At 39.1% G+C, this 27,220-nt stretch overlaps 1 protein-coding gene across 4 annotated transcripts; it reads left to right on the top strand.

Annotated features, from left to right (window-relative positions):
- The first annotated feature begins 1,211 nt into the window (after positions 1–1,211).
- On the top strand, positions 1,212–26,266 carry FBXO38 (F-box protein 38). Of its 4 annotated transcripts, none has more exons than XM_075714950.1 (22): positions 1,212–1,271; positions 4,010–4,151; positions 5,036–5,169; positions 6,310–6,473; positions 6,868–7,033; positions 7,393–7,530; positions 7,839–7,976; positions 8,400–8,493; positions 8,908–9,038; positions 9,379–9,549; positions 9,800–9,942; positions 10,818–11,040; positions 11,737–11,856; positions 12,935–13,114; positions 14,093–14,812; positions 18,450–18,550; positions 20,224–20,326; positions 21,388–21,554; positions 22,752–22,897; positions 23,731–23,834; positions 24,098–24,211; positions 25,540–26,266. In XM_075714950.1, exons 2-22 carry the CDS (start codon positions 4,024–4,026, stop codon positions 25,716–25,718), a joined length of 3,564 nt encoding a protein of 1,187 aa, XP_075571065.1. In that variant the 5' UTR covers positions 1,212–1,271; positions 4,010–4,023; the 3' UTR covers positions 25,719–26,266. The 4 variants fall into 4 exon arrangements, with proteins under 4 accessions (XP_075571065.1, XP_075571066.1, XP_075571064.1 ...); XM_075714951.1 differs by having other exon boundaries at positions 3,966–4,151; positions 9,379–9,456; XM_075714949.1 differs by having other exon boundaries at positions 3,966–4,151.
- The last annotated feature ends 954 nt before the right edge of the window (positions 26,267–27,220 follow it).

Raw genomic sequence — 27,220 nt, 5'->3', positions numbered from 1 at the left:
AGAATTGCTTCTAATATGCAAGAGGAAAAGCTAAACAGGAACATTTCCTGAAGCCGTTTCACAGTTGGAGTAAATTAGACTAACATCAGACTAAATGTGAATCCTACTGCGTGCATTTGCCATATGATCCTTCAAAAGAGGTGGTCTCAATGCATGCTGTACATGTGGGTTTTCCTAATAGCTTCTCTGTGACTCACTCTGCACATTCTGCAAAGTCAAACTAAAAATTTGTTTTGTTACTTCACATTTCACCACACAGTGTTGTGGATTATTCTGGGATGATCACTAAACCAGTAACTGACTCTTTGCATGTTGGCCTTCACAAAAAATAAACCACAAACAGTCTGTTCAGTAATAAATGAGCTTTGTTGCTCAATTCCTTGGGGTTTGCATGAAATGTGCCTCCAAGATGTTTAGTAAATTGTGATTTCTACTGGGATCAATCCAAATGCACTGATTAAAAGATGGCCTAAATACAGACACACAAAATGCTGCAAATACACTTTGGCAAAGGCAACTAGCAGGACTTTGGGCTGGGCTAAAGCCTCTGTGGATAATGTACCACTATCACCTCTGAGTTCATATGGGACTGTGGGCTGGGGTATAATGCTTATAAATTACATTTCCTCTCCATATATGTGCAAAGGGACCTCAAGAGTCTGTGAACTGTTTTAATCTACACCACCTCACGGATACACTGCCACACACATGCAGTTGCTGTTGTCGTGCTAGAACTCCTCACCAATCTTTCAGGGCTTCCTCAGTTCCTTCTCTTTCAATGTACCCTATTTATGTCCCTGTACCTCAGCTGGCATTTAATGTTCTCAGGGGTCTGACCTGGGGATCTCTACCCTGCCACCGGGCCTGCGGACACACGTCCTGCCAGCTGCCTCAGGCTCAGGCCGCGGGGCGGAGGAAGGACCAAGGCGGCCGGGGCTGTCAGGTCGCGGCAGGCCGCGCTGGGACCCCCTCAGTGGGCTGCGAGGGCCGGCCGCGGCTGCACTGTAGCCACCACCGATATGGCGGCCTCCTGGGCGACGCATTGAAGATGGCGGACGCGACGCCACACTCAAGATGTCGGCAGTAAAGCCTCGCCCCTCCCTGCCCCCAAGATGGCGGCGGGGCGGGGCATCCCGACTCCCGCCCCCGGTCGGCGCCGGAAGTGGGACCGGAAGCGCGGCGGCGCTGGCGGAAGGGGACGCAGAGGAAGCGGCTGCCGGGGTTAAGCCCCCCCCCCGCGGCCACAATAACAGGGCGGCGCTGAGGGGCAGGTAAGGAGCCACGGGCCGGCGACGGGGCTGAGCCGGCCAGGGTACGGCGGGGCTCGCTGAGCCGGAGGCTGCCGCCCCCCGTCCTTTCTCGGCGGGTGGGCCTGGTGCGGCGGAATGGTGCCGTTGTCCCTCTTCGCCGGCCGCGGCTGTCGTTGACCGGCACCGGGGCCTCGGGTCGGCCCGGCCTGGAGCTGGTGAGGGCCGTTCCCCAGTGTGACAGGCCCTGAAGAAAACTGCTCTCCTTGCTGCTGCTGCCGGGGAGAGGGCGAAGCCCTGAGACGTCGCGTTAGGGGCGGCCGCTCCCCCCCCCCACCGCTGAGGGAACGGCGGCGTTTGGGCTGGCTCCAGGGAAGAGGGCTGTGGAGAAACCTGCTTTTATATCGCTTATCCAAGCAAAAATAAACTTGCTCTCCCCCCCCCGCCCCCTTCTCCCCATAAGGAAACACCCCTCTTAAATTAGCCCTTGCCAAACAGTCCCTAGCTGTTCTCTCCGCTTTTTTCTCTAAAAAAGTCGGTTCTGCCGGGCGGCGCGGGTCTCGCCGTGTTTTTTTAAGCTTTTTAAGTTCAGTGTAGTAGTTACTAATCGAGAAGATAATATATCAAGCTGTTGTTTCATACAAAGACTCTCGTGAATTTATTGAGCTGGGGAGAGCAAAACTGTTTTATCAGCGTTATTAGCTATCTGAAGAGGGTTGTGGGGTTTTTTTTTGTTTGTTTTGTTTTTGCAAATGGGGGTCAGCTTCCTCATGTAGAATGAAACGTTAAAGCTGCACACGTTAGCTCAAAATAGTATCAAGAGGAGAACGTATTTTGCAGAAACTGCTGCCTCATAAGAGACTAGGTCATTATTTTTCCCTTTTATTTAATGGCAGAAACCAAACTAAAATACAGCCCAAACTCAAAGGGCAGGTTGTGCTCATTGCATTTAAATTTTACAGGATTCTTCCAGGCTTTTTCCCAATATGCTTATCTGTTTGTTAATATCTTTCTTTCTCTTACCTTGTATCACAGTCTTTTTAATGCTGTCCTTCAAATACTGCTGTATTGTACTCCATCATGTGTCTGCAGCAATCTAGAATTGTTTATGTTATATCCTGCCCTCTGTTCAAATTGAGTCATCAGGTGACATTCACTGGGAACCCATGTAATACTTGTTTTCATCGGAATCCAATTTCATAAGTAGTTTGGAGTCAGTGTTGGACTTCATGAAGTTGACCATTACAATGCAGTGTTACGAACATACTAAACCCTTCCAGTGTGCACCAGAAAGAAGGGTAGTACATGTACAGGCAGCAGCAAACTCAGTGTCTTCAGCTTTGGCTGGAGAAGTCCCAGCCAGTCCAAAGGAGTAGAGATACATTTCATGCTGTTCATGGGCAGAGGGTGCTAATTTAATTGTTTTAATGTCACCATTTTAAATAAAATTAATTATGACAACAGACAGTTGTTAATTTAAAATGCGTATGAAAATGTGTGAAAGCACATGTTTTTCAATAATTAGATCACAGTGAAGCTATCAATATTTCAGATTTTGTGCCAGCATGTAAATAATTTGTGCTGGAGAAGGCAAAATTTTTCATTTTCATTTCCATGGGGTACTTTGTTTTTCTTCTTAGTTACCACTTCCACATAACGTGAAGCAAACACTGTGGTATATTTACATCACAGTGAATGCCATAACAGATGCATCTCTGATAAGTTTTCCAAAATCTGTCTTTTTTAAAAAAAGTTGTTTCTCCTCATCCACTGAATTTTGGTATTCAACCTGTTAAACAGGTTTACTGAGTTAATGGTGCTTTACCCTACTTACCAGAAAGCATTCCTCAGCTAAATAGCAGTAGTGAAGACATTTCTCATGCTGTTCATCTGCATGAGGTGTTAACTCAGTTATTCTAATAACATTAAGTTTGTATTTATTTTAGTTAGTTACTTGTTGCTTCTTGTAATCATTTTGTATGTTTTTAAATTAAACATATATTGTTGTTATTTCAGTCCTTCTGTGCCTGTATGTGTGCTGCAGGAACAATGTAGACATGAACACATTAATTCAGTAAAGGGAAAGAGGAGAGGATATCCTGCACATTGCTGCTGAGGCAAGGTCTTTTAGTTTTTCTGGGGCTTTGACCTTTAACTAAGTAACCTCAATATTTTATTTGGTATTCTAACCTCTAAAAAGAGCTAATTTGAGGACGTATTGAGGACCACTTTTTGGGAATCATCAGTAGGAGTAGTTTTTTTCTAAAAGACAAAATTACTTATTTTTCTGCTAGACAGAGGCTTTGGGCTTTCTGTTTCACTGGAACATGTCTAGTTGGTATTTGCTTGGTAACCTCTGTAGTCTCCACACAGCTTTCCTGTGATTTGTCTTGGTCAACTAGTGTGTGGATGGTATCTCTGAAGACATTTTATTCACGCAAAAGAATTGATCTCTTACTAAACCTGTGGTGATTTTTCTCTTTGTCAGTTTCCCTTAGCTCAGAGGGGCTTTCTGGTTTATCTAATAATCATCAGGTTATGCCTGAGACCTCATGTACAAGGCAAACTATAACTTGTTGGAAGAATTTTTCTGTTTCTTAGTTAACTCAATTCAGCTGTATTGGAGCTTGTGTTTATTGACAGTTTTTGCTGGTTTTTTCGGTAAATGAAGCTTAACTGGTGTGTCCTCCTCTACTCTCTGTCCATTTTCTCTTTCAGTTGCACTGAGTTTGCATAACATTGTGAACATTTCCTTTCATCAGAAATCGTTGCAAATATGGGTCCCCGGCGGAAAAATGTGAAACCATGCTCAGTGAACAGGGAAGGCTCTGAGTCTACCAAAGCTGATGAGCCAAAAGATTACATGAACCAACTCTCTCATGAAGTGCTTTGCCACATCTTTAGGTGAGCAGCTTGTCAGAAGTAATTTTATTGTTTATTATTATATTGTTTTCTGTTTTTTCCCAATCTTACCAGCATTGATGCTTGTGTCACATAGTATTCAGAAAGTGTAGATATACCATGAGTGACCTGGTGGATAAAAACTGGATAAAAAGGGGTGAGAAATGTTTTTTCAGTCCCAGAATTTATTTGGATACTTTGAAAATTCATGTATGTGAATGTCATGAATGGTAGAACGAAGAAGAAATGAATAAGTGATTAAATTCTGTTCACCAGTGTGTGGTAACAAGTGTTTAAATATTGATTTCAGTGCAGAAATGTATCTCAGGTATCACATAGTTGAGGTGCATGTTTTGAAATTGTTGCATTTGCTTCACAGTGTGTGGAAGGGAACTTGGATGAGTATATAATCTTCCCTACAGCACAGTCCTTCTCCAAGATGTTCACTCATGCCTATTATATTCAAAACATAATGTCTTACTGACAAGTTTTTTAAATACAGTAGCTCTCCAAAATGTTTGCAAATTGAGCATGCTAGTATGTACTGGAAAATGAAAGTACCTTTAATTAAACTGCATAGAAACTATTGTGGCAAATGGTTTGGTCAGCAGTATTTATTAGAGAACTAATGCATCTCTCCATTTTAATAGTATATTTGTACCTTAAATATCCTACATTCAGTGTCAAAAAATTGGTGAGTCATTCTGCTTAGCAACATTTCACACTTTATTAGAGTATGGTCTGAAAATTCTGTTTGAATTAATGTTATTAGGTGTTAGAAATATATGAATTTGTGTGGTCACGCTTGGGATGTTCTTCAGTTTGGAAAAAGTCAAAAAGGATCCACTTTTTATAAATCATAGGGGTGTTTTTTTCCTCTCCCAAAGGTACCTTCCCTTGCAGGATATCATGTGCATGGAATGCCTGTCCAGGAAGCTGAAGGAAGCAGTCACTCTTTATCTGCGAGTGGTGAAGGTTGTGGATCTATGTGCAGGCCGTTGGTGGGAATACATGCCCACTGGTGAGTAATGCACTTATTAAGATACGGCATTAACGTGGTGTTGAGCAAAACTGCTTGTGCTATCCTGGTATTTATAATGACATATGCAGGGTAAATTTTCAAAAGCAGTAAAAGGAGTTAGATATTTAATTCCTTTTGACTTTTGTGAGATTTGGGTGGCTTCTTTTGAGTATGTGGTTTGGAAAATTTATCTGTGTATATGTGTGTGTGTGTGTGTGTATTGGATATAACTGTAGCAGAAACGGGGATTCTCTGTAGCAATCTGTAAATACAATCTGTGTTTGTCTGATTATTGTAAGGGAGTTAATCCAAGGGTTAATCCAAGAAGAGGCTGTTTGCATGCAGGCAGGAAAAAATACAATGGAATGAGAGAGCAACTCATCTGCCAACACTTAACAATGTAAGAATAAATAAGTTTTGATGTCACACCTCAAGCCATCTTCAGATCAATAGATAAATTTGGCAACCTAGGTCAACCCTGTGAGTATTAGGATTTCTGTTGGATTTAAATTACACTGCTGGGATTTGTTGGGGGAGAGAGCTAAAATGAGTGAATTCTAAAAGTTAGAGGATCTGCAAAGTTACATTTATTAGGGCTGATATCAGGTAGATGGTTAGACCTAACCTAAGATAGATGTAAATACAGGTAACTTACTAGTTTAAAATCCTTTTTATCTGTGTCTTATGTTAGAATAAAATAACCCTTTGCTTTAAGAAACTGTCTTATTTCTTTGAGAATTGTGAGCTGTGGTGAACAGTGATGAACTGCATATAACTGATCCAGCTGGGCATTTTTGAGCCATATAGTTGATAAACGGAGTTCTGGGAAAGATAGACACACAAAGCCTGACAGTCTGCAGAGGTGCTTCATCTGAGAAGGGAGAAAGTATAGTTCACCCTGTAGCCATGCAACTCCACTGAAGGAAACCTGTAGCAAGCCTGTAAAATTCAAGGCAGAAGAGTATGTAGGTCATGATTTCTAGAATCTGGAAGTAGAAGACAAGCTATTGCTTCACTGAGTACATCTTTCGGCATTGTAGAATTTATACTACCATATAAAGAGAACAATGTATTTGGCTTTCCCTTTACAGCTAGGTGTCTGCTGTCACACAAATACCAAATCTGTTGTTGTCATCTTAGGTTTCACTGATTCCAGTTTCCTAACGCTGCTGAGGAAGATGCCAGACATTGAACAACTTTATGGTCTTCATCCCAGGTATCTTGAAAGACGCAGAGTCCGTGGCCATGAAGCTTTCAGCATTCCTGGAGTTTTAGAGGCTTTGCAGGCCTGTCCAAATCTGCTGGTGAGTGGTTAGACTGGAGAGAGAACCTCCTTCAGCAGCTGAGATGGTGCTTGTTAACAGAGCAGAAGAAATATGGCAGGGACTCATTATGTACAGGGCTTCATGTTCAGACCTGGGCTTTGTATTTGGATCTGGCTGTACAGAGTAGCAGTTAATTGTGACCATATTTGCAAATGAGTACTATTTTTTTAGTTGCGCCAGTGGGAATCACAGGTGCTCTTAAGTCCAGAAATGAATTAAAACTCTGATGCCTCTGCTTTCAAAAAGACAAGGCTTGCTACAAATTTCAAGTGAAATAACACATTGCCTTATGTATGGTATGTTATTGAGAAGTTAAGAGGATATTGACACTTGAACTGGTGTTAGAGCATTTGCTTTGCTTCCTTTTATCCAGGGTGTTGAGACCTCTCATTTAGAGCTGGTGGAAGCGATTTGGACGTACATGCCACAAGTTCACATTTTAGGGAAGTTTCGTAATCGTAATGGTGCTTTTCCAATTCCTCCTGAGAACAAGCTGAAAATTCCTATAGGAGCTAAAATTCAGACTTTGCACTTAGTAGGTAAGTGTGGTGATGGTGAAGTAGTTGGCTTCAACACAGGTGAATTTAAAAGCTTTGAAACTCTGCAAGATTGTAATTCTTTTTGAGAGAGGGAATTTGGCGTGTGGCGTTTTCGAAATATTAGTTGTTGTATATATGATAGCAGGTCCAAAGGGCAAATTGTAAAAAAAAAAAAACCAACTGTGTTGACAAACTGAGGTGAAGAACTTGTGTTTAAAATGTTTACAGCTTTTCTCACATGCCAAGTAGCAAAGAAAAGACTTCCTTTTTAAAGCCAGGATGTTAATCCAAAGAAATTTATCCTAGAGTTTATACTTTAAATCTTGTTTAAAATGTTTGTTTTGTTTATGTATTACTAGGGGTGAATGTCCCTGAGATTCCTTGTATCCCAATGCTGAGGCACCTTTATTTGAAGTGGGTGAGACTCACCAAACCACAGCCTTTTAAAGATTTCCTTTGTATCAGCTTACGCACTTTTGTCATGAGGAACTGTGCTGGTAAGAGGGATTCATACGTGGAGGGGATGTTTTAGCATGTAGGAAATGTACTAAGTCTGCTAAAGCTGCATAGGCACCAATTGTAAATAGAAATTCTAGAATACAAGATTCTGAAAACAGTTATTGTTTTATTCATGGTGTTGGATAGAAATGTATCCCTCTCCTGTACGTTATTTGGTGCTATGTAGTTCTGTTGACTTCCTGATCTAGATGCATATAATGTGGACATCTTTTAATTCTTTAATGTGATATGTTCAATGTTGTTAAGTGAATAACCTTCTTTGTCTATATTGGTTTATTCTATGTAGGACCCACAAATTCTTTGAAGTATGTTCCCCTAGTGACGGGCCTGGCTTCTGCTCGAAATTTGGAGCATTTAGAACTGGTTCGTGTTCCATTTCTTGGAGGACTTATCCAGCATGTAGTAGAAGATAGCTGGAGATCAGGTATGAAACTTCTTATCCCTCATACTTAAAACAAGCAAACAAATAAATAAATGAAAATCTTAGCAAATACTGGAGGCACGTGAAATTTACCTTTTTTGTCTTATATCCTTTCTTGATTATTATTTTAACGGTGTCAAGTTTGGATCTATGGTTATGGTGCTAAATAGAGCTCTGTATTGAGTATTGTTTTATCTTTTAACTGCAATTAACTCCTGACTGGTAAGCTAACCTTCCGGTTGGATGTGTTGGTAAGTAGCACTAGCAGGATTGGAGGGGAGTTGGGTGCAAATACGTGTTTTATTGATTTGCTGAAAAAGATGTGTTTTGTTAATTCAGTTGTCAAGACAACAGTAGTGGGAATGTATAAGGCTTAAGGTTGTGATCTGTGACTGAAGTGAAAGAATGGTTTTTTTTATTTGTCAGGTGGTTTTAGGAATTTGCACACTATAGTTCTGGGAGCTTGCAAGAATGCACTTGAAGTGGATCTTGGCTACCTCATCATAACTGCTGCACGAAGGTATGGGCTTTTAGATCTTTCTTTTCCCCCCTCTCCTTTTTCAAAATAAATATCTTAGTAATGAAGTCCAAGAACATGAAGAAGCAGAACAGCCTTCAAAAATTTAAGGAATAAACATTTAAAGTTTACATAACAGGAGTATTCTGTGGTTAAAATAACTGGAGTTATGTCTGTTTCTGAATCACTTCGTGTCATAAGCCTTCTTCTTAGACCTATATCTGAAAAGTGTGCTGTTAGTCTCACAACTATATTGCTATGTAACTGCCAAATACTGCTGTAAAGATACAACAAATATGCTGCCATTGTTGAAAGAATATTTTCATTTTATTATGAGAGGGCATTTTCTTGAGTGGTTTCTATGGCAATTGTGGTTTGGCATGCCTCTTAATAGGAACAATTCTTAATTGCATTCAGGTTGCATGAAGTGCGGATCCAGCCTTCCTTGACCAAAGACGGTGTTTTTTCTGCTTTGAAGATGGCTGAACTGGAATTTCCACAGTTTGAAACTCTTCATCTAGGATATGTTGATGAGTTTTTACTACAGTGTATGACATTTTTTATATACATAGATTATTTGACAAATATAAGGATTAAATCAGTTGATGTGTTTTCAATCATTTTCTAAGAGTGATTAAAAAGAATATTAACGTACCCATATTGAGGCTGCTGATCTCATACAGCCAAATATGTTTTTCTTCACTTCCTGAAACTCTTACTGAAATTGGGAGTGTCTCAGCTTTATTGAACTGAAGTAATAATCTGATCCATTTTGCCAAACTGGACTTATTTTAGTTGCTAACACCCTATTTTGGGTGTTAGCAAATCATGCTATAAAAGGGAAGTTTCTGAAATTTACTGCTGTGTTTGCTATTATCTTTTTCATAGGTAAAATGACGAATGGAGACTTGGTGAAGTACGGCTTGGCTGATGTGGTTGAAAATCCGGGAATTATTACAGATATTGGTATGAAAGCTGTAAATGAAGTTTTTTCTTGCATCAAGTATCTGGTCATTTACAACTGCCCACATCTACATAACCCAAATAATTGGATCACAGGTATTGCATACCTTTGAAATTTTAGAGATATATGAATTGCTGTGGTATTAAAACAGTTTTTCTGCTCATAGTACTGCTTGTTCTAGTTCTTAGTAAATACAGTAGATAAGGCTTGGTTTGGAGCTATAATGATGCTGGTAACAGTCAGAATGGAGATACAGAAGATGCCTACTCTCAAATCTGAAAAGGGTATAATGAAAAATAAGTGAGATAGGAATCCTTCAGGAAATGCATCTCTTCTCTTCCGCAGATCATTCAAGGTGGACCCGACTGGTTGACCTCACCCTGGTGCGATGCCATGCGATAAAGCTAGATTCTTTTAGTCAGTTCATTGAGTTATTGCCAAGCTTAGAATTTATTTCTCTAGACCAGATGTTCCGTGAACCTCCTAAGGTGAGTTTTTCAGGGAATGGTTTTGCTTTTTATTGTTGCCAGCTCATTGGAAATATGGTGAGCTCCAGCTGTTATGCACTCTTTTAAAAGTTGTAATTAATTAAATAGCTTGGTAAATAAATGACTTTGGTTTGCAGTCGCTATTATTATGGTATGTTAGGGAGAATGATGCTGCTTCTGCAGATGGGAGCAGTGGCAAGGTATTTCCTTGGTCACATATTCATACAAGATCATAAGACTCACATTGATTCTGTGTTTCTGTTGAGGACTCTGCTGCTACTTTATTTTGCTGGTGCTTTTTGTATGATTTTTTTCACTCTTAGGGATCTACTTACAGTGCTGAGGGGTTTTTATGATTTTGTAGTGGGTGAGATGGGGGTACTGTTCCCCTGTTGGAGTGCTTTCAAAGCTTAGGAATTTTATTTCTTCATGTTGTCCCCTCTCCCACACTGTAACACAAATCTTTGTAACAGTTGTTGTAAAAACTGTGTACGTAAAAAACCTGCTTTCTTTGATAATTCTATCTTGAGGCTACTGTGTTCTGGGAAGACTATATAATCTGCTATTTGTATGGATATAATATGATCTCATAGCTAATGAAATACCATTTAATAAAGTAAGATTATATGCTTTGTGGAGTTCCCTTTCATTAGGCGTTAACAGAGTGTAAGTTTTCTGGGTTGCAAAACTTAAGATGGACCTCTGCAATGTGTAGCATAAGAAAGTATTAGGGACAATTTCCCTGTTCTTCACGTGCATATTGTTCTGCTATCCCAGATACTACGGTCAGAATGCTTTTTCTGTTGGCATTAGAATATGTTGTTGAGATAATGTGTCTGTGTTTTCAAATCTCAATACTTGCTCTTTGTTTTTAGGGTTGTGCTCGTGTGGGCCTAAGTGCAGGCACAGGAATTGGTGTCTCATCTGCCCTAGTCAGCAATCAGAACTCTAACAATGACAATGACAACAACAATAACCACCATAATAATAATAATCCAAACATCCACCACAACAATCACCAACACCCAAATGACCCGAATGAGGAGAATGAGCTGCGCCAAGATGGTCAAGCTGAAGAGCAGCAGATTGCAGCTGAGGGTAATCTCTGATCTTTGTGATCCTTTGTAGGGAGTGATTTTATATTTGCATTGCCACTTATGTAGGGTCCTGGAGAAGATATGAATATACGTTGAACGTTTGTTGCTCTTTCAGTTCCTGGTATGTAACTTTAATCTTTTCTGAGGGCTGTCTGCACCCCTCTGATACCTGTGTGATAAAAGCTATCTTTGTATTGTATCTAACAGCTGTTACAGGTACATTACGATTCAATGATATGTGTCAGTACAGATGTTAGCAATGCAGAGGTTCAGTGTGATACTCATCTGTGGAAGTGTGAAGTGTTTTTGAGGTTCCTCTGGTAAGAGCTGGGAGTACATCACAGTGTCAGATGGTATATTTTTAAACTTTCCCAGCAAAGGCAGAATTTATTGGAGGGGACGAGTACTGAAATCCTGGTTATCCTGCTCACTGCAGTAGAACAAGACTTTTGAGGAGAATTGGAAAATTTGGGAGAAGTAAACCCCAAACGTTAGGCTGGGGCCTTGGCTAAACAGATGAAGAACAAATCTGTGAGCGATTTTGTGCAACCTAGAGACTCACTGAAGGAATCAAGGCAGCTGTTTCTTATTTCTTGAGGATTCTCTGACTCTCTGTGGGTGCCGGTTGAATTCCTCCTATGCTTATGGGCTCTGTTCTTTCTGTTTCCTCTTCTTGACCTCATCTTAACATTTTCAGCACTCAATGAGATGGAGGAGGTGCCACAGGAAGAAGGGATGGCTGCGGGGCAGGGCCAGAATGAGCTCCCAGCTCCCAGCCAGGCTGTTGTTCCTATGGAGGTTGACGAAGAGCAAGCAGGTAACTCTGGTTTTGGAAAGAAATTACCTTTAGGTATCCCCTTCTTGAGGGGTTACATTTTTCAGTGTAAATCTGGTTTTGGATCGTTTTCTTCAACTGGGGTGTCTGGTGTGTTTGGAATAATGATGCTAGCACAGCTTACTGCTCTGAAGAAATTTATTCTGTTTAAAAGTCTGTTTTACAGTCCCCAGTTTTCTTTCGCATATGGAATAAAATATCTTGCTCTTAAAGCCTTTTTTTTGTGTCCAGTCTAATAAAAGAAGGCCTGAATGAGCTTGTCGTGTTCCGCTGTTGGTGTTAATGGCCTTACTTGTTTAACTGCAGTATGTGGATCCTTTTTTGCTTTTTTTTTCTTAAACCAGAACAACTTGTTCCAGTGTTAATTTAATTTGTATTAGTGACATAAGGCAGTCTTGATTTCTTTTATAGCCACTGTTTGCTGGACAACATAATTTTCTACTAAATATGCCAGCAAAATGAAGTAACGTACACATATGCTGGATCTGTTCACTTTTTCAAGATAACTCCTGAAAACGTTATTTAACTTCATGTTCATGTTCATTTCTGGTGTTATTGACGGACAGATAAGTCATTGTGATTAGCTCATGCCTTCAGTTAGTAGCCAAGAGAGGTAACCTACAAAGCACATTCATAATTCATGCTTCTTCCCACTTCTACTGGTGGGATTTAGAAGGATAATTGCAGGTGTTCTGACCAACATTTCTGTCTTTGTGGTGGTGGTTTCAGGGACTGATTATAATAGGTAGTTGTGCAGTTACTTGTACTATTGTGGAAGAACATTTAAGCTGTTCTGAAGCAGAGAAACATTACAGAAAACCTGTGTTTTGTCTTATATTGTGACACTTCCCCTTCCAAACTAGAATGCTTTAATGCTGAAATGTAGTATTTTGCTCTTCTTGTATTTGGATTTTAATGAGGGAGCCACAGAATGGGTGGCTAAATTGAACCAAATTAATTTCTTGTCATTTTTTCAAGCAGTTCTAAAAGTTCTTCAGCCCTTGAATCCATGCCTGGCTTATTTTTACATGAACTGTTGGCATTCTTCTGCTGTTTTCAGGACCAAGTGGCATTCAGCCTGTAGTAAAAGCAGCACCTATTACTGTCCATGATTCAGACAGTGAGGATGAGGAAGAGAACATGGGGACTTCAAGAGCCTGCATCTCTAACAGCATTGCACAGAATTACTCAGATGGAGAAGAGAAAAGCAGAGATCCAGTGGAAATTAGAGAATCTTCAGGTGTGGAAGAGAGGGGTTCTTGGGTACTGTTAAGCAAAATTTATTCTTAAGCTTCAGTCGTTCCATCTTGTTCAGTTTTATTTCTAGCTTTGTAAAAGGCATGTTTGTTTGTTTGTCCCCTACTCTTTTCTTCCTGTTAAATCTAGAATGGGAGGTGTAAGGACATATCTCTCTGAGCTCCAGTTATATAGTCACTGTACAGAAACACAAAAATAGTGGTGCTGCACTGCTTTGCATGCAGAAACCTGCAGCTTCTCTTTAGGATTTCCAAATACACAGAATTTATCATGTCTGTGAAGCCAAATTTGCAGCTATGTGGTCTATATGATTCATCTGTCAAAGCATTGCTGCAGGAACAAAATGTGACTGTTGGGGCAAATGCATGAGAGTTGTAGCCATCTTTTGGTTCATGGGAGCCCTGTGGGAGTGTCCTGAAGGGGACACTTTAAGATCAACTTTACTTTGATGGGAGCTTTTTTATTAATCTGTAAATTGAGACTGCTGTTACCTATTGACACCACTTTCCATACCCAGGAGGGGGAGCCAAGTATTGCTATTGAAAGCATAAACTTTAGTCCTATCTATGTTACTATTTAATTCCTGGGATTTATTCCTCATATTTAAGAAAACGGAAGCCTATTATCAGTGTGTTTTTCATGTTTTTGTGCTTTGGCCTTTTTAACCAGTTAGCTGCTTTGTGAAAAGATGAGCCTCTCTGGCAAATACGTATCTCATTTACTGACAAACACTCCAGCACATCACTACAAAAATAGCTGCAAGACATTATAGAGATTCAGCAACTGCTAGAAATATTATTAATTCCCATAACATGTGAGTAGCAGCACGGTCCTGACAAGGTTTGTCATTGGCCTCTAGGCTGCCTTCTGTTTTAAGTAGTCTCTAACAGAGTAGAACTTAGCATTTATTTAAACTGTGTATTAAGTTGTCTCATTGTTCTCTCTCACTTAACTCTTTCAGTGAGCGGAAAAGGCAAGACACCACTGCGGAAGAGATGTAGTGCCAGCCAAGTGGGCCAGACAAAGCAGTTCCACGCTGAGGAAAGCAGCTGTGAGAAAGGTTGTCAGGTAACAAGTGAGCAGATTAAAGCAGACATGAAAGCAGCAAGTGACATGCCTGAAAGGAACAAAAGCAAAGATTCTTATCCAGGTTGCAGTAATGCTACAGGATCAACGGGAACATCCAGCTCCTGCAGTGCTGCTTCTCCTAGCCCTGACTGTGCACAGACAGCTAACAGCCACTCTGCTGGCACCAGTCCAGCAACTGGAGATGAATCCAGGCAGTGTGTCTGCTCGCCTTGTAAAAGTGAAGGCTCCAGTGAGAGAGAGACCGAGGAGAGCTCTGTTTGTTCCAGGTGTTCCCACTACAAGTCACAGGACGCACAACAGAGGACTAGTGGGTGTTACGATGGGGATTGCCCATCCACGAGTACAGCCTGCAGGAATGGACCAAATAGTACTGGGTCAGATTTTGCACTTAGGACTCTGCCGAACTGTGGGCCTCCAGGAGAGACAAGTGATGAGAGGACTAGTGGGAGTGCCTGCGGGCCTGCCAATGAGGAGGAGAGCACAGGCTCCCAGAGAAGGAGCTGTGAGATGGTGTATAAAGAAGAGTATCCTCGCCGACCACTAACAAGAGCTAGAAGCAAGCTGTCCCATGTCCCGCTGGTGTCAGAGTCAGGTATGACTTTCATGCATATGTTAATTTCTGAGTAAAGTGCTGTGCTGGCATGAGACAGAATTGAACAACAGCAACACCCACAGATAATACTGAAGTTAAACATGAAGTTTATTGGTTAATAATTTAAAATTAAGTGGTTTGTCAAAGGGACAGAATATGGATGGAACAGAAATGGCTGATTTCACTGCCACAGCTAGGTAAAATAACAGATCTCTCTGAAAGAGTGCCAGTGACTTTTTTCTCCATGCAAGTATTTCTGTATGTGTTATCCGTACATACTGAACAGTGTTTGATTTACTCATTTGAAAACCAAATGCAACTTCTTTTGACAGCTTCTCTCTTCCTGTGAAGGCTGTTATTCATTGAAACATAAGACTGTCTCCCCCATTAAAATTCTCCCTTTAAAAAGAAGAAGACAGCAGGTACGCTCAGATCTTAGCAAGAAGGCAAAAGTTAATAACTGATACTTTATCAGCCAATAAAGCAAGCCGTAATTATAATTGAGCCCAGCTTGTGCACCTGTGTATTGGATTCTACTTCCAAATGTATAAGACATGGTGATCAAACTCGTTGAAAACTGTCTTTTTATTAAATAGGTTCATGCTTCACATCATGTAAAAAAAAACCAAAAAAATAAAATAAAAACAAAGTCCTGAAGGGCTGGAATGAAGCCAGAAATATTGGGAGAAAAGAATAGACGTGAGAGGGGAACTTGCTATTTCTTCCAAATATATTTGCTTTCCAAAATAATCATCTTAGTCTGGCATAGCATGCTTTATAATTATCTCATATATCCAGGATTCTTTGCTGAGAATATCTGGCAAGTAAAATGAAACTCAAAAATGAAACATGCTAGTTACTGAACTGTATGCGTTGGAGGTAGAAAAGATTGATAGCAAACCTGTATCTCTGTTAACATGGAATGATTCAAACACGGCATGTCCTAGTGTCTTTCCAGTTTCTCTTAATGTTCCCAAGTGTTAACGAAACCTAAATCACCTAGGATATTGTTCTGTAGCCAGATGCATCTCAGATGGAAGAAATGATCTTGCTATTAAATTTAAAATATCTGTTTTCTACCTTGTTCCATTATGACTAGTAATTAGTGTACAAAAATCAAAAGAACATATTTCCTCTCTATCCTCATCCATTACAAAACATGAAGTGAAGTCAGTCATATCTAAGTATTAAATTAGGGTATCTTTCTGAAAGTAGCTCTGTTTTCATGTTTCAGTTGTTAGGAAAATCTGTTCTGCTTGCGGAGAAAAATGTCTCAATATTTCCTATATTTAGCTTACTAACAGTCAGAACTGTTTTCCCAGCTCCATACAATTATGTGTGTGTATTTATGCGCTTATTTACCTCTTTGAAGCATGAAATATTAGCTGATGCTTGAGGCAGAATGTGAGACTTGATGTGTCGTTTTTATCTTTTAAATCTGTATTTAATACATAGGACAATGAGGCTTTTCTGCCTGGCTGTTACAGTGCTTTTCTTCACTAGGATAGGATATACAGCTCATTAGAGTATAACCTGAAAATGCTTTGTTACAGAGTTGGAAACGTTTTTCCATAAATAGTCTAAAAATGTGCCTTGAATATGACTGCTTTCTGTTATTCTAGCATAAATGACATTGTGGTTTTCAGCTTCTGTAACAAACCTGTGTTTGATAGTAGAAGTATTTTTTTCCCCTTGAATTCTTTACTCATATTAAACAGTGGAACAAGTCAAATGTTAAAGACAATGAAATTTTAAAAGCATTATCACCACAGACCAGCTGGCTAAAGGACAACTCAGGTGTGTAATTTTGATTTTTACTCTAATAAAAATGTAAGCCACACTTTTTCTTGTAATAAATGGGGTTGTTTTTAAACTTGTTTTAGTTTGCATTTGTAGTGAAGCAAGCTTTTCACGTTGTCGTGGTTTAGCCCCAGCCAGCAACTAAGCACCACGCAGCCGCTCGCTCACTCCCCCTACCCCGATGGCATGGGGGAGGGAATTGGAGGAGTAAGAGTGAGAAACACTCCTGGGTTGAGATAAGAACAGTTTAATAATTGAAATAAAGTAAAATAGTAATGATAATAATAACAATATAATAATGATAATAATAATAATAACAACAATATACAAAGCAAGTGATGCACAATGCAATTGCTCACCACCCGCCGACCGATACCTAGACAGTTCCCGAGCAGCGATCGCTGCTCCCCGGCCAACCCCCCCAGTTTCGTCACATGGTATGGAATAGCCCTTTGGTCAGTTTGGGTCAGCTGTCCTGGCTGTGCCCCCTCCCAGCTTCTTGTGTACCTGGCAGAGCATGGGAAGCTGAAAAGTCCTTGACTAGCATAAGCAGTACTTAGCACCAACTAAAAACATCAGTGTGTTATCAACATTCTTCTCCTACTAAATCCAAAACACAGCACTGTGCCTGCTACTAGGAAGAAAATTAACTCTATCCCAGCTGAAACCAGGACACACGTTTTAAAAATGCATGTTATGTTAAACCTTCTGTAAAGATTTCTTGGCCTTGGGCTGTACCTTGAACAATTCAACACAAAATTGCAAAATTTTTCCTATAATATATCTAGGAAGTATTTCACTATCTGTAGTTACTGTAGGAACTATCCAAAAAGTTCCCTGGGGATGATGATTCATGGGTGCCGTAAGTTGAGTACTTTAATATTACATCTTTCAACCTATGGACCCCTAAAGCAGTAGCCTGAATTCTGGAGCTCATAGGCCCACTGAATGTCACATGTTAATTAATAGTTTACATGTATTAGTGGAATTTGATGATGTTATGTAGGAAAAGAGATTTTTTTTAATGTTAATGGTAGTATAGCATGGAGTAGTTTGTATTTAGTCTCTTAATATTTTGTACTTCTATCTTGATTGTGAATCTTTGTGAACATGCCATATGTTTTAACAAAAAAGTCAAAGGAAGCTTAATTTTAGTAAAATAATTTCTCATTTTGATCTATTAATCACAGAAAACTAATTCTAGGGCATTTTTTTCTCTTACTGTAGGAGGTAAGGGTGGTCATCTATCATCATTTCTTTTCAAAACCTCATCTTTTAGATCAAGCAGGAATTTGATGTCACTGGTGCATGAAATGGAGTAAGAAGCAGCGTGCAAACATCAAAGTATTTTATACCTGTGCTTCCTTTGCAATATTAGGAAAAACTTAGTGACAGTTACAAAGAGCAGACTTTCAAGTAGTTGGAGATTATTTCTAGTATTTAAAACATGAAAGCTATTTTGATTCTTGTATTTGTCAAGAACATTCTGTTTGCTGCACAGAACCAAGTGTAACCTGACAATTCATCTTCTGTTCTTTTCTTGGCTCTGCATCTTTCTGTCATGTTGAACTTGCAGGTTCAACATTCCTGTGTTTTCATCTATGAACAGCCCACCCACCTCGCCCAAGTTATTTAGTATGAACGTTTCTGAACAACAAACCGGAAAGTTGGTTTTGTGCAAGGGAAAGATACATAGTTGTTTTCAAGCCAGACAGGTATTTTGATCTGCTTATGTAAGATATGTATGTCCTTACTGGACGTTTTCAGCTAGGGAATGCCTCTGTTGTTCTCCTGAAATGTAAACAGAGGAAAGATTTTTCTGTTTTTCTGTTTCCAGAGGTGGCCAAGCCAAAGCCACGGCAAACCACAAAGCGGAAAAGGACGGCTGACAAGTCCACAAGTACAAGTGACCCAGTTATTGAAGATGATCATGTTCAAGTAAGGTCTTTTTGCTCACCTGCTACAGGTTTATCAGCTGTAGATGCTCATGAACAATGATGGAATTATACAAGCTTGTCTTCTGTGTAGAGCCAGATGAGTTATAACTGATGTTGCTGCTCACTTTGGTCTTAACCATATACAGGAAATTGCTGTGTCAGGTGCAGTGATACTCAGACTGGCCTGAGAAGAGCAAAGTATAAGCTAAAGCTAAACTTGAAGTTTGTCTGATGCTCATGGCTATAGTGCTCCATGAAGTCCTGCCTTCCCACAGTGTCCTTCTTGATGTGCACAGAAAAAAATTATTCTCTGGCATTTATTTTTGAAACGACAGCACAGGCTACTGCTGTTAAAAGAAACGTGGGATATGTAATTACCTCTGGACACAACAACTCAGCTGTTACTTTGTAGGCTGGAGCTTCTCTTAGTATATAAATAACATGAATTAGTTCTTCTGCAGTGAAGATCTGTCATGGAAGGAGAAATTGCAAGGTCTGGCTTACTGTACTGGGGCTGTTTACCAAAGGCTTATATTCTAGCCGAGCATGAGATTGCTCTAGGGGGTGACTCTGAACAGCTGTCTTCAGCTTCTCTTCTGAGTTCTGCTGTAGAGGAACCTGCCTGCATTTATTTTCCTCTCTCTGTCCAGTGAAGAACTTAGCCTCACTAATTTAAGATAGCTTTTGTGAATGTGTCTCATAATATTTTTCTGGTTATTAGGATGCATTACAGCTTTTGTGATTAGCATAAAAGATATTTTTGGGTGCATGATTTTTCTTCTTAAAATATGCCATTTTGAAAGAACAATATTGTGATCTTTAAATTTTTTTTAACTATCTGTGGTTACAAAGAACAGCTTAAATTGCTGGAACTGAAAGAACCCATTGCAGAATGCTTCTTTTTTCTCTTTACATGTGTTTACTTTGTTTTAGTAGAACTCTATTTAGTCGTCTTTGTATAATTGGTCAGCTTTATCCTTGGGATGCTGAATTTTGCTAGAATTTTTAGTGATAAAACTTCTAAAAATTCAGGTAAAAGAACGAAAAGATCTGATTTTTATTACATTCTCCCTGTGCTCATGCTATTGGAAATGATTCTGCTTATGTCTTTCTTGAGCTTGATGCGTGCTTTATTTTTCTAACACTGATAATGGACATAGAGGATTAGATAAGTTATGTTTATAACTTTCAACCCTCCATGTGAGGTTTTCCTCTGAGATAGCGCTGGTAAAATACATTGGTATGGGAAGTTCAAATCATGATTCTCTGCCATACCTTCTTTCTGTGTTTAAACAAGAGTTACTGTCCAGAATTGCCATTTTTGTCATCGTGGTTGAAAACCAGAAATTGAATAGTAGAGGGTTTGAAGTTCCCAAGATGATACTTAGGTTTTCTGATAGAAATTGTGCCTTCTGATGTGACTCCTCTTTTAATCTTGTAAAGTTGTTCTTTTGTTTTTTTGTGATGTTGTTGATCAGCAGAAAGTCGTCTTTTCTCATTGGCATCAGTAGCCTGGTTGTCTCAAATACCTGTTGTGAACACAAGCTGTATTATATTGATTAGTATCCAGTTAATATCCTTCTGTATCTGGCAGTGTCTTTTAAAATTCAGTTTATTTTAGTTTTTTTTCTTTGTTATTGTCATCTTATTTCTTTTTTTAAAAATTTTCACCAGGTACTGACTTTGAAATCCAAAAACCTTGTTGGAATCACCTTGACCAATTGTGGAATAACAGATTTGGTACTGAAAGACTGCCCCAAAATGATGTTCATACATGGTATGTAGTTAATGTCATGCATACCTCCTCTATCTGGCATTATTCAAAATTTCTGAAAGAATTAAAGTCAGTCCACTCCTTATTTTGTATTCATCAGCTGCTTCGCTACAAGTCAGACTGATACTTAGAACACCAAATATTACTGCTCTCAATTTGAATGCCTCTTTCCTTATAACAGGTTTAATAAAGATTAATATCTGAAAATCAACAGATGAAATTATATGACAGTTAGGAAGATGAGATGTTTATTGAAGAGTGCTAATACAATAATTGGAAGTCGATGAAATGATTTTCAGAGTACCTTGTTTTTTCTCTCATTTCTTCCTGCTTCCATAGATTACTTAGCTGACATGATGATACTTTCCTCCTTGACATGATAAAAATCTGTTTTAAATTATGACACTTAAGCTGCATTAGATTCAACATGCCAGGGTGTGTGACTAGTACTGTATTGAAGTGTTGGGTCATTTATTGTTTTCTGCAACATCTACACTAAATAACACATTTTCATCTGAAATGAGGTATCTCTGCTTAGCGGAGAATGAAGAAATTATTTATTTATTCCAGAATACTTCTCAGAACATACATTAATTTCTAACTAAATTCTGATTACATGAACACGGTTACTAGAAAGGAAATAGCTTTATTTTACATTTTGTGGCTTCACAATACTCTGCATCTGGATTTTGAAGTCAGTGGTTTTCAGTTGTGGCAGTCCACAGACCATTTCAGGAGGCTTTGTGAAAGGAAACAAAGGGGAAAAAAAGGTTATTGTTAGGTTAAATTTGACATGGCCTTTTAAAAGGACTCTTCTTACAAGTTCACAAATTAAAAGTTTGATCATAATGTGGAAGAAATGAACAATTAGTCTGTTTCTTTGATACATTTAAGTTGCCAGCTATCCAAACTACTTTGGTAATTGTCTGTTACTTACATTACTTGTTTGTCTTCTTTTGTAACAGTCAGCTTTGACAGTCTCTGACAGGAGGCTCCTAGGGTCTTTTCAGTCTTACAGTCCTTTTCTTTTCTTTTCTTTCAATATTTTGTTTGCTGATTTATAGCTACAAGGTGCCGTGTATTGAAACACTTAAAAGTAGAAAATGCACCAGTTGTCAACCGGTTTGATTACGCCCAGTGCAAGAAGTTAAACATGGATCAGGTTCTGGATCAGATTCTCAGGATGCCGCCAGAGAGAAACCGGATCATTTATCTTCGTCCAATGCAGCAGGTACACAACCAACTTTCATTTAATCATGAACCGATCTGAAGTTCTGCCTGTATTCTTTCACCCCTCTTGGCTTCATGTGGTTTTCAATTCTGGTTTACTCAAGAAACGTAAATGTTGCAATAACACAACTCTGAGGAACTTGTTTATTTAAAACTTTATCCCATCAAGGCTTTTATTGCAGAATCTGGAACTTGGATGACACTGAATTTTAAGACCGAATGTTACCATCTCCGATACTCATTGCGTTAGAAGACACTGTAAAAAATCACGATGCACTGAATTAATTCCAAACTGAATAACTAAAAGTAACTCTAAGAACCTAGATGCTACTGTCAGCTTGTAGTTATGTATAAGCAGAAGCATGGTATAGGTATCTGAAATCTTTAATCCATGTCCTATTAGATTTAGTAACAGCAGTTAAGTGTTTTGAATACTACTTTGCTGAAAGCTGCATCCTCTTTTGATGCTAACAGTGTTGCAAGACAGTTGTGGTACTGGGAGCCACCCTTTCCTCCCCCAGATTACATGTAGGAGATGTAAGCACTGACATTTAGTGAGTTGTTGAGGTCATTTGACAAGTAAATAAGAGAGCTTAATTTAAGGTCTGAAATGGTTTTTTGACTTTATCACTCTAAACAGAGCATTCTGTACTACAGTGTGATGCTGCTTCTCTCATGCAAAGTAGTGCTTTTTCTCACTTGGTTTGCCTGACCAATGAGGGAAGGCTGATTTGATATAAAAGTGGGCTTTTCTTTGAAACCAGATCTCTTGCTTTAGCTCTTAGAGGACAGTGGTAAGACTATTGGCGGGGGGGGGGGGACACGACACACCAAACAGAAAGAAACCCCAACCCCTCTCCCCAAGGCAGAGACAAATTCTGAGAAGGTGAATGTAGTTTAGACCATTACGTAATTTTATGGAAGTTTACTTACATATTGGAGTTGCGAGACATGTCAGAAAATAGACATTTCCCATCAAATTCCACTATTCGAGAAGGTTCATTGGCAAAGCTGCACTAGGAAAGTTTTGCTCTGCTTAATCATGTGTTTGATTATGTATGCTGTTAAAATTTCTTTTCACTGGACAGTGAAAATCCCCCCCAGAATTTGGGGGCTTTGGTAGATGTCTGCTCTTGACTCTAAAGTCACATCTATTTGTTTCTCTTGGTTACAAGTCTTTGTTTGCTGCCTTTCACAGGTTGACACGTTGACTCTTGAGCAAAAGATATTTAGTGGCCCTTATCCGTACCACATTTGCATAATTCATGAATTCAGTAACCCACCTAATGTCCGCAATAAGGTGCGCATTCGGAGCTGGATGGACACAATAGCAAATATCAACCAGTGAGTACTTGCCCTTCAGTAACTTTACAGAAAAGGTATTCAATCCTGATTCAGCAGCTACAGCTTCAGTGAGGCTGTAGACTTACTGCATTCTGTTAGCCAAATTAAACCAAAAATGGCTTGTTGACTAGCGAAGGTTGATTTCTAGATGGTGCAATGTAGAATTTCAATGTCAAGAGGTATCTCATACAAAACATCGATTAAATAAACCTAAACATATGAAAAATATTGTAGAATTCTCTAGTTCTCTTCCATCCAGCAGTAATGTAATTGAATATTGAAGTAGTCAGGATGGCTGAGGAATATCTTTGAATCTGAAAACAAGTTTCTCTTATTAAGAAAGAGAAAGACTGATTTACTCCAAGAAATAATGTTAGTTTCTGGGGAAGATGATGTGCAATCAATCTCAAGCCCTAACTGAGGAGCAAAAATTCCCAGTAGCAGGGAATTGCATACAGTGGCTCTCATCCAACTGGTTTAAACCAGTGGTTTTGTTACTCTGGTTTTTCACTAAAATGACTGAGAGAGCAAATTTACTTTTGGAAGTTTTGTTTAGTTGCAGCTATGTTAGATTGTTCCTTACAGATAAAAAGCTATGCTTAAAAGGTGGCTTAATTGGTTACTAATCTAAACTGTACATATTCTCTGTGGTCACTCTCAAAAGCGAAGGGATTGCATACTGAGTTTGTGTGAGGGTCTTGGAGGAGTGTTTCTATGGATTCAGGCTCATTAAAAGAAAGGTTGTGTAGTAGGATTTCCCATTTGGTTTTTGTCCCTCCTGCCTTCACATTTCCTATCACTACCGGCTGTAATCTCATCTTTTGTATCTCTAGAGAGCTTATTAAATATGAGTTCTTCCCTGAAGCTACACGAACTGATGAAGACCTGAAGAAATACACTAAGTACCCTTGGGGACGAGATATTTACACTCTAGAAGGTGAGTGTTTATAGAGAGCTGAAAGCTGATGATCAGTCTTTTGCTAAGATAAGTAACTTTGCATCAAGTTACAAGAGGCATGAATAATAATTCTTGTGAGGGAAGTGGAGGACCTTCGGCACAGTCGGGGAATTGAAGTGAGGAGGTGCTTTTCCTGTATTAGAGTGACCAGTCTTTGCGATATCAGTGACATTTACTTGGTGAAGAGTGCTGATGCTGCAGAAGTGACATTGTTCGCTTTGTATCCTCATCCTGTCTTCTAGGCATTGTGGATGGCGCCCCTTACTCCATGATTACTGACTTCCCATGGTTGAGATCACTGAGAACAGCAGAGCCTAACAGCTATGCTAGATATGACTTTGAGGATGATGAGAGAAGTGAGTAATCTTTTTTGATGTGCTTAAAGAACTTTAACGTGTTGCTTGGTCCCAGGCTGAATGCATTCCTTTATTTTTCAGTTTTCTAATTCTTAAGCTATTTGTGGTAGACTATAAATAACTATTTGTAGTGGTGTTGGGAGCTGGATGAGGAGGGGGACCCCGCAGAGGGGAGGTCCATAGTACTACAACAGTGTACCAGTGAGCTGGAGACCCCTAATACTGACAAAATCAGAGAGCCAGTCTGGTGCTTAGCCTAAAAATGTGATGGGTTTGTCATATCCAGAAGAATAAGTGCATTTAAAACACACACCAAACCAGTGTTGTGATCTGTAGTCCCAGCAATACACGTTCTGTGTTTACTGGCATTACTGCTGAAAGTTCAGCTGGACTACTGCCTCTGGCTTTGCTTTATGAAAGGTTGTTAAGGTACGCTGAAGAAAGTCCAGCAAAGAGAATTGAGGTTCGCAGAAACTTGGGAGAAAAGGGGAAAGAACTGGACTTGAAAACTCTGGAACAGAGATGATGTGGGTTAGAGTTTAGGATAGATGTGCCTCTTTCTACTTAGGAGCTTGTCTTATAAAATATTATAGTGGGCAATTCCTAGGGCTTAATTTAGAACCTTGGTTTGGTAGCAGGGAAAAATATGTTCTTCCACTGCTTAATTAGGAAAATCTTGGAATCTCCTTCATTAGAGGTATTTTTAGTTGATATTGTTTTGGATATTCTTATCTAGCTCCAGTTCAAGGGGATGAAGCTCAAGAGGATGAGGAAGAAATCTTTTTTGGCTATACCTTTCTCTGACTTTTTTAAATTTTATTTTTATTTTATTTAAAACTGATTCATAGACTTAATGCTTGTAGTTCAGTATGTAGTCTGAATTATAAAAAAATTATATGTATTTGATTTAAAAGAGTAATTAGATTAAACATGATGTTAAAGCCATAAAAAAACAAAGAAGAGACTGCTGTTTTATCCTTAATTGCTCTTGTTTATAAAACATTGAAGTGATCTTGAAATGGATAACCTGAAAGTATGTCAGATAAGTCTCAGGGGGAAGGCTTTGTTATGCACTGGGATTCCCTCTGCTCACAGACATACGGACTTTGCATACATTAAATAAGTATTGGAGCTATTGAAAGGTTTAAATATGGGGAAGGCAGAATACCTTTTCTGCTTGAATAATATTCCTTAGATGTGGTTGCTCAATGGAAGATCTTTCAGTTTGCTTTGTTTTCCAAGACTATCTCATTTAACGCAAAACGGATTTGCTTGTGAATTTCTTTATAGGAAAGATTCTAGTTTTTATTCTTATGTGCCTTCCACAGCTACTATTTATGCACCGCGAAGGAAAGGACAATTGTCTGCAGACATCTGTATGGAAACAATTGGAGAAGAGATCTCTGAACTGCGCCAGATGAAAAAAGGTGTATTCCAACGTGTGGTGGCTATCTTCATCCATTACTGTGATGTCAACGGTGAACCAGTAGAGGATGATTACATTTGAGTGGATACCCTCCCTGACCTGTTATCTCTTCCTAAATTATGATTGGCACTGCCGGCCAAGAAAGCAGGTGGATTCTTTCCGAATGCAAAGCATTTTCTTGAAACACGTATTTTGCAGTTGCTCTCACACAATTTGGAAAAGAGTATGTAGTAAATGTATAATGAAAAGTAAAAATTGTATACTAAGATTTGTACATAGAGGAAACAAAAGAAAAACTTCCTAATACTGAGACTTTATTTCATATGTTTATACAATTTAATTTAAATTCCATTTTAATGAAGGCCAATAATTAGGAACAGGGAAGAATATTTGAATTTTTCAGCCCATACAAATCATAGTATTTTTTTTCTTATAAACAAAATCCCATTTGCTGTGTTCAAAAGAGTCATCAGTCTCTTTTAATCTGTGCCTTTTTCTTGAGCATTTAAGAGTCCAGTCTGAGTAAACCTGTTGAGCACAATCTTTGTGTCTTGTGTGCATTTTTCAAAGAGAGAGAATTATTCTACAGCTTTTGCAAAGAAGGCCAAAAGCAGAAAAAAAGTAGCAAAGTTGGTAATCTGTGGTAGTTTCTAGAGTTCATTAAAAACGTTTTTTGGGAAAGAAAAAACTCCACATTTAGCACCTTGGAAACAGAAGATACTCTGAAGTATTTTGTACCGTTAGATTTCATTTTAATAGTGTATTTGACTCTGTAATATGAAAAATATTTGCTAATTATTGGTTCCACTCTCTTTAACATAAATCTGCACGTACTAACTGGCTGAAAGCTGAATTTTCCCTTAAGACAGGCAGGAAAAGGGATGTGTAATTGCTTAGTTGTAGCTGTGTCAGTACATGATCCATCTGACTCAGTGAGCTTTCAGGCTGATTCATGCCTGCTTATGAATGCAGATTTTCCATACAGTCAGTATATACTGCTGCTCGTTGCCCCTGAATACTTGTTTTTACTGTATATAGAAAATGCCTCTGGTTCCCACAATATCCATATATGTTTTGTGTATATGTCCAAAATTTGCTGCAAGTCCAGTGTACAGGTATAAAAATGCACAAGTTAGTATTCAACTAGCTGGCTTGTGTGCTGTTAGTAATGTGCCCTGTGGGGGTGGGAGATCTCTTAAAGGCTGATTTGCTGTGCTGTGAAACAGCATCTGCATGCATACACAGCTGTGCCTGCACAAATGCACCTTTAGGTGTGCCATATGATCAACTGTGGCCTGATCTATTGTTCATGCTTTTTTAAAGTTGTAGAGTTACCAGCCTAACAAATGAGTTTACTAACGTACTGTTGTAAAAGCCGTAGAGCAGACTAGTTTATACTGTTATACAGTTTTACACATTATTGTTAATGATTTTAATTACTTGAACTTTGGTATAAGTGTGACTAATGGGGATTCCTATGACGTTCAACTCTGTAGAATTGAAGAGGCAAAACTGTTCAACACAGCAAAGCCACTGTTAGTTTCCTCTGCATCTGTCCCACGGTGGAAAGTCTTGAAGTAATG

Source organism: Pelecanus crispus, chromosome 8 (genome assembly GCF_030463565.1).
Source record: "Pelecanus crispus isolate bPelCri1 chromosome 8, bPelCri1.pri, whole genome shotgun sequence".
In the NCBI taxonomy this organism is placed as follows: domain Eukaryota; kingdom Metazoa; phylum Chordata; class Aves; order Pelecaniformes; family Pelecanidae; genus Pelecanus; species Pelecanus crispus.
This window is presented reverse-complemented; position numbering and strand designations above follow the sequence as displayed.